At 37.4% G+C, this 13,313-nt stretch overlaps 2 protein-coding genes across 4 annotated transcripts; one reads left to right on the top strand and one right to left on the bottom strand.

The window, feature by feature from the left end:
* The first annotated feature begins 1,225 nt into the window (after window positions 1–1,225).
* LOC9323651 (ornithine carbamoyltransferase, chloroplastic) lies at window positions 1,226–4,799 on the top strand. Of its 2 annotated transcripts, none has more exons than XM_021033997.1 (5): window positions 1,226–1,414; window positions 3,136–3,470; window positions 3,678–3,809; window positions 4,079–4,354; window positions 4,427–4,799. In XM_021033997.1, the coding sequence occupies exons 1-5, from the start codon at window positions 1,276–1,278 to the stop codon at window positions 4,607–4,609; spliced, it is 1,065 nt and encodes a 354-aa protein (XP_020889656.1). In that variant the 5' UTR covers window positions 1,226–1,275; the 3' UTR covers window positions 4,610–4,799. The 2 variants fall into 2 exon arrangements, with proteins under 2 accessions (XP_020889656.1, XP_020889655.1); XM_021033996.1 differs by lacking the exon at window positions 1,226–1,414 and adding an exon at window positions 2,451–2,709.
* Window positions 4,800–5,178: 379 nt separating this feature from the next.
* Window positions 5,179–10,734, bottom strand: LOC9323650 (auxilin-like protein 1). 2 transcript variants are annotated; one of them, XM_021033994.1, is made up of 8 exons: window positions 10,202–10,734; window positions 6,447–10,059; window positions 6,312–6,363; window positions 6,162–6,229; window positions 6,011–6,076; window positions 5,819–5,908; window positions 5,555–5,731; window positions 5,179–5,458 (listed from the first exon to the last, which is right to left on the bottom strand). In XM_021033994.1, the coding sequence occupies exons 1-8, from the start codon at window positions 10,564–10,566 to the stop codon at window positions 5,423–5,425; spliced, it is 4,467 nt and encodes a 1,488-aa protein (XP_020889653.1). In that variant the 5' UTR covers window positions 10,567–10,734; the 3' UTR covers window positions 5,179–5,422. The 2 variants fall into 2 exon arrangements, with proteins under 2 accessions (XP_020889653.1, XP_020889654.1); XM_021033995.1 differs by having other exon boundaries at window positions 6,312–6,360.
* Window positions 10,735–13,313: the final 2,579 nt, after the last annotated feature.

Genomic DNA, 13,313 nt, shown 5'->3' with positions numbered 1-13,313 from the left:
AGTTAAAATTGAATTACGTGTAAACAAATTGAACTTAACACCTCTAACCGAACTAAAGAGATTCTAACCCGATGTTAAGTTCGATTTGTTTTCAACGTAATTGAAAATTAACACTTACGTTTAAATATTCTTTTTAAAATATTTTTTCTACTTAAAATTTTAGATAAGCTCAAAAATATTTATTAAAATCTTAGTTGTTAAAATTTTCAAAACGTTTTTAATTAAAAAAGAAAATCTAAAAAGTAAATGTTAAAATTGAATTACGTGTAAACAAATTGAACTTAACACCTCTTACCGACCTAAAGAAATTCTAACCGGATGTTAAGTTCGATTGGTTTTCAACGTATTTGGGAATTAACACTTACGTTTAAATCTTCTTTTTAAAATATTTTTTTATACTTCAAATTTAGTTGTTAAAATATTAGTTGTTAAAATGTATAAAACATGTTTTATTTAAAAGGAAATATAAAAAAAAAAATGTTAAGATTGAATTACGTGTAAACAAATTGAACTTAACACATCTAACCGACCTAAAGAAATTCTAACCGGATGTTAAGTTCGATTGGTTTTCAACGTAATTGAAAATTAACACTTAAATTTAAATCTTCTTTTTATACTTAGTCAAATTAAGAAAATTATTATTTATTAGATTGGTTTTTAATGAAAAAAAAATAATTAAAAAGAAAATTGAGAAAGCAACAAACCTGGATTTGGTGACTCAAATTTTTCTTCAAGATTAATTGGTTGCAGAGAGTGGCTCTACATGGATCATCGGCTTCACGAGATTGGCGATCAAACATTGGCAAAGTTTGTTCGACACGTATCAAAAAGAAAAAGAAGAAAGATTACAAAGAGAATGAATGATTTTACTTTCGAAGAAGAAGAATGAATGATTTTGATTTCTGAGAGAGACGAAAGGGTATTTATAAGGAAAGGTTCTTCAGAAGAAAATAAAAGGAAAAGGGTCGCTTGTTTCCTTTTCTTTTGAAGTGTTTTGTTGTTTCCTTTTTTCCACAATTTTGGCTGTTTCCTTTTAATTTATTTGGATTGCAAAAAAAGGGAAATTGATCACAACGGTAACAGATAGTGTATATTTTGATTTGACCTTAACAATAGAATCTGAATGGATATAATAGAAAGAAAAAATATTATCTGTTCTTTCCATTATTTCTATCGACAAATATCTCAAATCCTGTTTTGGCTTAGCCTTACTTTCTGATGTATATAGATAGAGACTCCTTTTTGTTTATGTGTCCTCTACACTTATGTTCATGAATGGAATTTCCAAGTCTCTTTCGCAGAGATCCAGATCTTAGAGTCTATCGATTCTTCTCAGCATTCATGGGGAAAGATCCTCCTCAAGATTCAATGTGGCACTCATTCAAGCTGCTTTTTCGTTCCATTCAGACATATGGTCAGTTCCAGCTTCTCTGCTCTTCTAGTCTCTAGTTCTGACTTGTGCTTTGTTTAGCTGTCTTTGAAGATCCTCCATTTGCTTTCCTGATTCACCCAACAACAGCCCTAGTTCCTGGTTCTCTGCTTCTAGTTTTTTCATCTCAGATAACTTCCCTTCTATCTCCTTTAACCGACTCTGCCTTTGGATCCATTCAAAGCCCATCTCCACATGCAATTTCTCTACCTCTACCATCTCTACTTTTCTGTGAAGCGAGGTTTTGAGTTCATGCTTTAGTTGGTTTGCTTGAGCATTAGATTTCTCTAATTCCTTATTACTCTCTGAATGTTATCTTCCAGGTTCAGAATGCGGCAGAGCAGCCAGCTTTTCCATTGAAGTTTTCCCAATAGTCTTCTCAGAGGGACTCTGCATTTCATTATCACTAAAAGCCTCAAGTCTCGGGTAAAGGTCTTCGTGGACCGAAGCAGTAGTAACGTCTTGTATAGCTTGGAGCTCCTCAATTCAGGCTTCAAGTTTAGTTTCCCACTCTTTGCATTGATTGTTTATAGCTTCTTCGATCTTCTGATTTTGCTCTTCTCTTCCTTGCCAGAGTTCCTTAAGCGCACGCACTACTATCAAGATGACTGTTTCGATCCTCAAGGGATGAAACCTTGCTCGTAGAAGCATCAAGCTGTTGCTTCAGAGCCGCAGCCTTTTCCCAACCTAGATGAAGCACAATTCCCATGTACAGTTACCGAGAACTAATTTTCGGTTTCTGCTATAAAAAACAACAACTAACATCAAAATAATTAATAACAAGATTTCTGCAATGTGCACATAAACAACAACTAATCTTCTCGGTTTTCATTATTCTCACTCACATTAAGGAACAAGAATAAACCACAACAGAATCAATCAATCAAGATGAAACAAAGGCATTGCAAAAAACAAGAATCTTTTGCACACCACAAATTAGGGCAAATAAATAAATCGAAATGAAAATGGGCCTCCACAAGGCCCAATAACTGAAATGCCATCGGGGAGGTCTCTCTTAGAAAGAAAGGTAAAGCGCAGTGTCACTCACAGAGTCAGTCAACAACTCCGAATTCAGACGATGGCGGCTGCAATGGCTTCTCATGTTTCGACGGCTCGATCACCTGCTCTTTCCTTCTCTTCTTCGTCATCCTCCTTCTTCCCCGGCACTACTCTCCGGAGATTCTCCGCCGTTTCACTCCCTTCTCCGGCCCTCCCTCGCCTTCGTGTTTCTTGTCAAGCCTCCTCCGTCACTTCGCCTTCTTCTACTTCCGATGCCAAAGGTTTGGGCTTTAGGGTTCCATTTCATTGTTTCGGAAATTTCCCCAAGGATGAGAATTTGTTTATGAAATTCGTTCTTGCAACAATCCTTTCTTTTATCTTTTTTTTCTGAGGATAATTTGCATGTTGGTATGCGGATTTTGATTTTAGCATTCGAAAATGAGAAAATGTGGCTCATTATTGCCACTATTGATTCAGAAACTACGCAAGTTTGATACTTTTACTGCTTTCATTCATTTCCATAGGATTGTGAGATTAATCTTTGCGGTTCCTTTTTTGGATTAAGCTCATATAGCTTCTCTAATGATTAGTCATCCGATTCATTTATTGAAAGCATGGTGGTCTTGATCATCTGATAAAACTGTATCTTCTTCTTGTCTCAAGTCAAAATTATTAACTAAAACCCTATTTTGCTTGTTGTTTTGCAGGAAAGTCTGACCTGAAAGACTTTCTGGCCATAGATGATTTTGACACAGCGACCATAAAAAAGATTTTAGACAAGGCTTCAGAGGTTAAGGCCTTGCTTAAATCAGGGGAGAGAAATTATCTACCTTTTAAAGGGAAGTCTATGTCTATGATCTTTGCTAAACCCTCCATGAGGACTCGGGTTTCTTTTGAGACTGGGTTTTTCTTGCTTGGTGGCCATGCGTTATATCTAGGACCCAATGACATTCAGATGGGTAAGCGGGAGGAAACTCGCGATGTTGCTCGTGTTCTCTCACGCTATAATGACATCATTATGGCTCGTGTATTTGCTCATCAGGTATGCTGGTGAGTTTTTGATTGATTAATAAAGGAACACTGGAAATGTACAAACATTTTTATGGCCTGTTCTAATCTCAGAAAGATAACTGCATTCTTAGTCTTAGTGACATGAATATTCCTTTTTTCACCTGATTTGATTTATGTTTGCACTCCTTTGTAATTTCAGAAAGCTGAATGACCAAACTTAAATCCGCTTCTTTTGCAGGACATCCTTGATTTGGCTAACTACTCGAGTGTACCAGTTGTCAATGGTCTGACAGATCATAACCATCCTTGCCAAATCATGGCTGATGCCCTCACAATAATTGAGCACATCGGTCAAGTCGAAGGGACAAAGGTTAGTTAACTATTTCGCCGACTGCATGCTATTATCTATTTTCCTCCTCATATGTTGTCAAAAAAAGGTTAGGCTGTAGATGCAAGTTATTCAAACGAACATCTACCTCACTTAATGCATGAAGGAAACTGAAACAAAACCAAGATTAGTGCATGAAATCTCAACATTCAATTGTCCATTTTAAAGCACAGCTTGTGTAATGATCTCATTATTCTTTTGCATACATGAAAAAGTGTTATTTATACTAACACCGATTTAACAAACTTCAGATTGTGTATGTTGGAGATGGGAACAACATGGTACACTCTTGGTTAGAATTGGCATCTGTTATTCCTTTTCATTTTGTCTGCGCTTGCCCAAAAGGGTATGAACCAGACAAAGAAAGAGTTTCAAAGGCAAAGCAAGCTGGCTTAAGTAAGATAGAGATCACCAATGATCCTAAAGAAGCTGTTATTGGAGCTGATGTTGTGTACTCAGACGTATGGGCCAGCATGGGGCAAAAGGATGAAGCCGAAGCTCGCCGTAAAGCATTCCAAGGATTCCAGGTAACAAGTTTTATCTGGCATAGTTTTGGTACAATGATCGGCTTCACGTTTACATATTGTGTTCAATTGCAGGTGGATGAAGCTCTTATGAAGTTGGCGGGTCCAAAAGCCTATTTCATGCATTGTTTGCCTGCAGAAAGAGGAGTGGAGGTGACTAATGGAGTCGTGGAGGCTCCTTATTCCATTGTCTTTCCACAGGCGGAGAATCGCATGCATGCCCAAAATGCAATAATGCTTCATTTGCTTGGCTTTTAAACCCCTTTGTTATCTTAGCTGTCTCATGCGGTTTGCTGGTGTACCCTTCGACTTAATAATGTACTAGTATTTATTAACCTTAGTTTGAGAAACCTTGATGAATAATATTTGTGGCTGATTCAGCTGGGAATATGAATGAGCTATATATGTGACCCATGGTTATCAATATTTATATTGGGTATTACATCTCTCGATCTGTCTTCATCCTACATTGTAGAGCAGTTTCTTCAATTTCTTTTCCCTGCTGGGTGTTTGTTTAAGCTCATTAGCCTGTCTCAAATGAATCAGGTCTTTATTTTTAATTTTTGCCATCTTACATGAAACGGCTTTTTCGAAGTCAACTACTTTATAAGAGACAGGGAATGTCTTTGGTGAGTAGGAAATTCTATTGGAGGACTTTTTTGTTTATAACATTAGACAAGGGTTGTGTTGAAAGTAGAGGTAACCTATTTGTTTCAACTTCCATCTCTCCTCCTACCAAGAGCTTGGAGAAAGATCTTAATGGTGGAACTTGGTGGGATCATTCCGACGATAGATTTGTCTGATAAGATCTTGAATCAGAAAATATGTGAAGCGGCGATGAGAATGTGTGGCTGGTTTAGCTAGGAATATGAATGAGCTTCTTTTATATATATGACCCATATGGATATAAATATTTATAACTAGTTACTACATCTCTAGATCTGTCTTCCTCCCATACCATAGCTTGATCCTGTACTTGTAAACTTAGGTTCTTACGCTGCTTGGTTCTGATTTGCAGAGTGACTTCTGATAATAGGGTAAAGGAAGATCCAAAGTGTCACACCATCTTACTTATCGTTCGTCTGCACCAAATTTGTTCCATGCTTCCTGGAGAATCAGCAAAAGCCGGTTAATGACTGATTTGCAGATGGAGGTAACTCAATCAACTGGAAATAATTTTATACTGAAGGGTTAAAGACAAACCTTGAGAAGGTCAAAAACTTTCTCACAAATGTACTTCTGCTGTGTGGATGCACCACGTTGTTGAAGCTTGTCAGGATGAACGTAAAGAGTTGCCTTTCGGTAGGCTTTTCTCACAGAAGCACTTGAGACAAGATCAGTGAGAGGAATCGGTTTCCATCCACTCTCTCCTCCAAGTATCTGCAAATCACAGAACAATTGTTTAAGACTTATCACCTAATCCATTAATGAGGTAAGAGCTATGGACATATGGGGAAAACAAATTACATATTGGAGTGTTGATAGCAATGCCCGCAAGTTGTTTTCCTTTCCACTTGACCACCGTTTGACATCAGCATCAAGAGCTTCCGCGAGTCTCTACAATTTCAATCAGAGAAAAAGGCGGCTTAGTACAACTAAATTCAAAAATGTTATTTATGAGAATTTTCTGATGATAATGAGTATTGTCTATGTGAGTACATTTCTCTCTGTCTGCTCTTTCTGGGCTTTAAGATCACGATGTTTCTTCTCTGCAAGAGCCTCTGCCTGGAATTATGACATCAAACAATATGTTTTAAGCAGAGAAATTATAGTATTATATAAGATACAGATGAACAGAAGGTGTACATACCGCGCGGTCAGATGTTCTCTGGTGTCTCTCAGATCTAGCTTTACATCTCTGGATTGACTCTCCTTTGGCTTCATCATGCAAAATCAAATGTATAGGTCAAAAACTTGGATACAATAATATATAATATTATATATATCTACAGAGACATACCAGTCTGGTTTGAAGAATTGGAAGGACCTGAACTTTTGTTCTCCGCACCCTGCTAAAGGATTTCATGGATCACAATATTACATGAGAGCTGTTAAAAGGAGAATATACATGAGAAAATAGGGGGTCGAAACTCACAGAAGATGAGGAGCCTCGTCTTTCACCAGAAGAGCTAAATGACTTGCTGCCGCCATAACTTTTTGTTTGAGAAGCAGCAGACTTACCAGACAAGGCTTTTTCCATGGCACGTTCTCTGGCCTCAGTGAGTGCTCTTTCTACAGCAGCACGCTCTGCTCTGAGTTTGGCTTGCATTGAAGCTTTCTCAGCTGATGATAACTTATCATTTACCTCAACAGATCCCTTCTCTGATCTCCTTGGAACCTCAGCAGTCCCTTTACGGTGGGCTCCTGCCTTTGCCTTCTCCAGTGCAGCTTTCCCTGCCCTTTCCCTAGCATCAGCAAATGCCCTTTCGCGGGCTTCACGAATAGCTCTTTCTACCATAAATCTCTCTTTCTCTCTTTCTTTCTCTTTCTCCCTTGTTTGATCTTTCTTTTTCAGATGTTCCTCAACTGTCTCTGCTTTGTTTTGTGAAATATCAGAAGTAGCATCTCCCTCTTCTTCCATAGATGATCGACAACTCTCCTCTCCTTCATTTTCTTTCATGTTTCCATCTGTTGCTGCGCCAATATCAGAAGTAGCATCTCCCTCTTCTTCCATAGATGATCGACAACTCTCCTCTCCCTCATTTTCTTTCATTTTTCCTGCTCTTTCCCTAGCATCCGCAAATGCCCTTTCGCGGGCTTCACGAATAGCTCTTTCTACCATAAATCTCTCTTTCTCCCTTGTTTTATCTTTCTTTTTCAGATTTTCCTCAACTGTCTCTGCTGCCTCCACATTGCTTCTATCTGTTTCATTCTCTTGACACTCAAACCGGTGCTCTAGTTCTGTCTTATCTCCATTTCTCTCTACACCAAGACTTGTTTTCATTTCAGCACTTTCTTCTTTGGTTTCCTCCAATTCGTCAGGCTTACTTTCTGCCTGACCTGCCCCTCCATCCTGCAGTGATCTGTCGTCATCCTCTACAACACTCCAACCACTTTGAATCGAATCAGAATCTATTTCTTCAATGTTTTCTTCCGTGCTACTGACAACACTGGCTTTTTCAGGGAATTGATCACTGAGATCTTGCTCAATGCCAACCTCCTCAATGTATGAATCACCTTGTCTCATTTCAAAAGATGACCTGCTGGTGTCAGTATCTATACTACCATCGATCTTAGTTTCTTCTGCTTGTTCCTGTGTTTGCTCAAATCTCTCCCCAGAATTATTTGAATCTGTTTCACTTCGATCGTATTCAAGCATTTCAGCATGAGAATCTGCATGCTCCTTTATCTCATTAAGTTCAGAGAGTCCTTGAACCCAGCTAGCTTCTTCAGATTCTTCCTGCACATCTTCCTCTTCTAGGCTAGCCATTTCTAGCTCTTCTCCGATCAGTTCACGGACCAAAGACGTTTTACCTTGCACTTCTACCTTACCATCCTCTTTTCTACAATATGTTTCTTGTACCGTTTCCAAGTCTTCATTTTCTCTGGTATTTGCATAGTCTTCAAAATTCGTTCTTACTGTCTCCACCTCATCCTGTTCATATTTCTCTTGAGCTTTTCGATGGATATCAAGATGCCCCTTTTCAGATTCCACTAAGCAGTAAGTTTCATCCTCTCCCTTAGTATCCGCTGTCTGAAACATCTGCCTAAACATCTGTTTAAGAACGGTCCAATTTTCTTGCAATCCTGAATCACTCGCTTGTCCAGATGTGCTTTCTGTTTCCTCGCTAGCATGATGGATCCTTACACCTTCCTCATGAAAGGACATCGCTGTGGTTTCATTTTCCGCACTTTCTAGCTGCCAGGGCCTGTTGCTTCCCTTCGGGGCCTTTATCATATTATAGACGTCTTCAGAGGTCTTCCAAACTCTTCTTCGCCTGGGAACCTTGTGCACTGTCTCTTGCACCTCATCTACGTTTTCTGGCTCAGAAATATTTTCTCTGTTAAAAGACACCATAGCTCCAACACTATCATCGGACTGAGTTTTATTCAAACTCGGTGTTGGGATTCCTTCCACTTCCCGTATATATGTTTTGGTATCATCAGGACCAACTAACATCTCTTGTGGCTCAGAGACTATCTCCTTCTCACTTTCCTGATCTAGAACATTGCAAGTTTGGTTAGAATTTTCTTGGAAATCTTTTACGCCACATCCACCTTCGGACTCACAAGCACTTTTAACTTGACATCCTGTTTCTTTCTCCATAATCTGAGAAGATCCTTCTGTGAAAGTACATATTGTAGATTCAGACTTCTCTTCAATATTAATTTCGCTCTTACTCTCAGTTTGTTGCGGGGTTTCTTCCACTTCCCTTAAATATGTTTCCATGACTGGAATACCAGCTAGCATCTCTTTTGAGTCACTTTCCTCACCTTGAACCATTTGAGTGAGGGTAGAATTTTCCTTCTCTGTAACCTGTTTCTCATCTTTTTGTGAAACCTTGCTCCCCGTGAAAGCCTCTACAACAACACACTTTATTTTACTGCCAAGCTGTCCGAATGTATAGAAGGGATTCTCAGTTAATGGTTGCACCTCTTGTTTCGTATCAGTTTCAGGTTTGGCTGGTGCAAGGTTTTCTGGCTCTTGCTGCATACTATTCATAACTGATTTGAATATCCCTCCGGGTAATTCCCAGTGTTTTCGACCTCTTCTTGCTTGTTCCTCTTCTTGCTTTATCACATCTTGCTCGTCTAACTCTTCTGGCTTATGGTCTGAAGTTGATTTTAAAAGTCCTTCAGGAACTCCCCACAGCTTCCGCGCTCTTTTAGCATGCTGATCTCCCTCGTTTGAAAATGATTGTTCAGAATATTTCACGATTTCACCGAGAATCTGGGAATTGTTGTATCTGCTTTCTTCTGTAATTCCTTCAACCTTTGTGTCCCCTTTATTCTCAATTTTAGGGTCATCACAAGATTTCAGTTTTGCACAACTGCGAAAGCCTGACTTTTTCCTATCCATCATTTGTTTTGCAATATTCATTCTTATTTGTGCCTCATCTATAGCCTTTTTCAGTGCTGCAGAAGACTCAGCGGCAGCCGAATTTGCATCTGTTTCAGCATCGAAGTATGGAGGTGAACTTGGAGAATCAGCATCTTCAGTTTGAAACCTTTCTGAAGGCCCAGAATCTAAACCTGATAATCTTTCGGAAGCTCCATTTTCACCATCCAAAGTAGGCTGCACGCTTGAAGGTGGTTTCACATCCCGATGTCCAGCATTAGAATCGGTGCTTGAAGGTGGTTTCACATCCTGATGTCCACCGTTAGAATCGGTCTTGGACGTGGAGTTATCACGCGTACTGCATCCATTTCGAGCAAAACTGTTCTCGAAATCGACCTCAGTTTTAGAACCCCGATTTCTAGAAGCCTTGACTTCCTCATGACCCTCGCTACATGGCAGCTTCTTCTCAGCTGTTGGAATAGGAGTTTTACTTTCAATCTTCTGCAACAAACTCGTATTATCAACCGCTTGAGTCGGACTAGGACCAGGCATAGTGAGGACCTGAGTAAGATGAGTAGTCCCATTCTCATTTCGAGGAACCGTCTGGTGATGTAATATATCAGAGTGCTTCATCCTAACCACTTCAGGTGATTTTTTCCCCTCGTTGCAAAGAGGAACATCAGAAGAATTTCCACCTTTCCTACGATTCCTACACATTGGAGAAATAAGCCAACAGAGAGATCCAACATCAAAAGTGTTCAACTACTTTATCAAAGATGTCTCCAGCAAAACCTCATTCACAAAACCAAAATCATAGGATCTAAGCAGAGAAATGAGTAGAGGAGTTGTACCTTTTGTTATCCTCAGTAACGGCGGTTTTCTTCTCGGACTTGATGATCACTTCCTTAGGAGTAACAGCGAAATCGCAAGCTCCAAAGCCTCCAAACACGGAAGAGTAATCGAGCTTAGAACTCCGAACATCAACCTTAACCTTACCAACGTTCAGCTCCGGGACATCCAGAAACGGAATCGAAGACGGAGAAGGACCGGAACCTCGGAAAATCTCGCCGTAATCAACCAAAGGAGATTTCGAATTCGCCGGAGAAGAAAAAACTCCGTCGTAAACGGCATTTGCACTAAAGCTAAGACTATGGCTACGATTACCACTAATCTTCCTAGAGAAAGTAGTAGCAGTGGGAGATTTCTCATACTCCATTTTCGGGACCTAATCAGGGTTTCTTCTTCTTCTTCGTTGGTTTTGATTTCTCCTCTATGATGTCTCTTCCTAATTTTGTCGTTCTCTCTGGATTTTTTTTCTCTTCTTGCAGACGAAAAATCTGCCGAGCTAGAGAGAGAGAGAGAGGGGAGTGAGGGAGAGCTATGAGCTGTTATTTTTCTACCGAGATATTTGGTTTAAATTAAAATAAATAATAATAACTAAATCGCTTGATTAATTTTTCTTTTCGTAAATAAATATATTGTTTGCTTGGTACTATATGAATAAAAAGCAAATTAACGTTAATTTGTGTCGGTCAATCTCTTTCATTTTATGCTCTTGGTTTCATATAATATATTTATTGATGATACTTTAAGAATTAAGATGCCTTAAGCATTAAAATAACTGTAAAGTTATTAAATTGATAGTCGTTTTTGTTTTGATGAAGTTCTTTTATTTGTCTTTAATAAGAGAATATGGTGTTTTTACATTGAAAATAATTGGGACAATATAAACTGCATCACAAGTTCAAAACCATGTTATCTTATATCTATATTAGCATACCACGTATTAGCAACTAACTAGCTTATAACATTATTAATAAATTATTATTCATATATAGCCATATTGGTAGAACAATCATTCAGAGTATTGTACCAGAGATTACTATATTTCAGTTACTGAAAAATTTGTAGTCCGTATTGACTTTTTTTTTTCTTTTTTATAATAAGAGTAACACATGTATAAATGCTTTTTGACAAAACTGAATGCGTTACATTTCTTAAACACATGGGATTAGCCGATTACGAATATTTAAATACCCTTCCAACTATTACTCCCTCCGTTTCAGTTTAAATTTAGTTGTCGTTTTAGGATTTAAATTTTGTTTCATAATAGTTGTCGTTTTAGGTTTTCAATGCAAATATTTGATCAAAATTCCAGTTTTATCCTTACTGTTTTAATGTTTTGGCCAATGAATTTTTTTATAAAATATATTAATAAAAGGTAAAACAGAAAATTAAATATTTTTCTTAATTTGTGTGAAAAAACCTTAAATGACAACTAAAACGAAATGGAGAGAGTATATCCTAGCTCTTGTACCAATGACGATGAAATAATGTAAGGGTATCTTCGGAATTTTAAGTAGCATAGTAAAAAGCTACTAAGTACGATTCTGTCTGTGTCTGGTGACCGTTAGGCTCTTGCCTGTTGTCAAATTTTCCACAGCATTGTTTTGTCAAATTTAAACGTACGAATATTAAGCACAAACAACTAAACAAGTTCTGATTGTTTTTTCCTATCCATGTCATAGATCCGAATATGTGTATATTTGAAATTCGAACATATAAAAAAGTAAAGCTATTTGAGTTATCGATGCCAAAAAAAAAATCTTCTATCTAAAGGATCAATCACCCAGTAAACAAAATTTAACTATAAACTAAAATAATTAGTGCGAAATCGTTTGTAATTATGTGTTGATAACTATTGATTCGATCATGAAATGAATCTATACGCTTGGAATTAAGTCATTAACTCAGAACACAATTTCTGTGAGTTTAGTTTGATCATACCGACATTGTGACCTCAAATTTGGTTTATAGTAATCATGCAAAAAAACCAAAAAATCAGAAGAAAATAACAAGAGGAGGGTAGAATACAAGTGGCGTTACAAAAGTGTATATTAAGCCGTTGTGATATGTCTTTTATCTCGAACGATCACATGATTTTGATACAAGACATGGATTCTTGTCACAACAACTTCCTACATATTTTTATCAAAAAAAAAACAAACATTTCCCACATATCTTTGTTTACCCCAAAATTTTGAAAGCAGACCAATAATTCCAAAATTATATTTGGTCATAGGACTCACATTCATGATTTTAATTTGAAGCATTCCTTTGTGATTTTTGGGATGTGGTCCAAAACTTTAGACACAGGCTGGTCCAAGCGAAGTAAGACCAAACAAAATACATGTAAATATTTGAATCTAGCTTATAATAATTGAATTGAACAATAATATGTAGTATAACAACGAGTCAATGACATATGTTTTTATTTTTTTTTGGACATCTTAACAATAACAATGACATATGTATATATATATATATGCACACGTTTGGTAGAGAAATGTAATGACTCACAGCTTCATAGTTGCTGGCAATCACCAAGAGCCAGAGAATTCATGCATTTTCCGACAAAATAGTAGTATGAAGTCTGAACACAAAAACCAAACATATAAAATAGTTGGAACATAATTCACAAATCGGATAAAAAACAAAAACTCTTTGCCATTTCCAAAAATCGGATAAAAAGCAAAAACTCTGCGCCATTTCCAAGATCGTTTTCTGCTATCACCGCTTTGAGTATTTTAGACAGTTTAACAACATTAGAAAATCTAATTGAAGAATATAGGTTTATTTTTCTTGTTCCCTTCAGTATATATAGCGCAAAAAAGTTTTATTAATTGTCTACTTAAAAAACATTATGGAGACATTTCTATTGGATAATGGTCCACAAGTTCAATAAAATAATCTTAATAAAGTAATTAGTGATCACTGATCACCTAATGATACTATTATATAACTTATAAAGTGGCAGTGACAGATGTAGTTGTTGGGAATGCCTTTTGCCAAACCATGTTATGATTTATATTTTGATTAGGACTCTAAGGACATCGTAAGATGAAGAGGAAAAGTATCAATGTGTGTGTGTGTGTGTGATGTTGACCGGTTTGCTCATAAATT

The sequence above is a fragment of the Arabidopsis lyrata genome (assembly GCF_000004255.2).
Source record: "Arabidopsis lyrata subsp. lyrata unplaced genomic scaffold ARALYscaffold_2, whole genome shotgun sequence".
Classification (NCBI taxonomy): Eukaryota; Viridiplantae; Streptophyta; class Magnoliopsida; order Brassicales; family Brassicaceae; genus Arabidopsis; species Arabidopsis lyrata.
The sequence above is the reverse complement of the archived record's forward strand: the minus strand, read 5'-3'. Positions and strand labels throughout refer to the sequence as shown.

Bases quoted from the DNA above. Each gene is read 5' to 3' on its own strand.
- LOC9323651 (XM_021033996.1), top strand. From the start codon at position 2,508: ATGGCGGCTGCAATGGCTTCTCATGTTTCGACGGCTCGATCACCTGCT. The intron at 2,710-3,135 runs GTTTGGGCTTTA...GTTGTTTTGCAG, and splicing joins TTCTACTTCCGATGCCAAAG to GAAAGTCTGACCTGAAAGAC. The intron at 3,471-3,677 runs GTATGCTGGTGA...CTTCTTTTGCAG, and splicing joins CTCGTGTATTTGCTCATCAG to GACATCCTTGATTTGGCTAA.
- LOC9323650 (XM_021033994.1), bottom strand. From the start codon at position 10,566: ATGGAGTATGAGAAATCTCCCACTGCTACTACTTTCTCTAGGAAGATT. The intron at 6,364-6,446 runs GTGAGTTTCGAC...GAAATCCTTTAG, and splicing joins GACGAGGCTCCTCATCTTCT to CAGGGTGCGGAGAACAAAAG. The intron at 5,459-5,554 runs GTTTGTCTTTAA...CTGATTCTCCAG, and splicing joins AAGTTTTTGACCTTCTCAAG to GAAGCATGGAACAAATTTGG.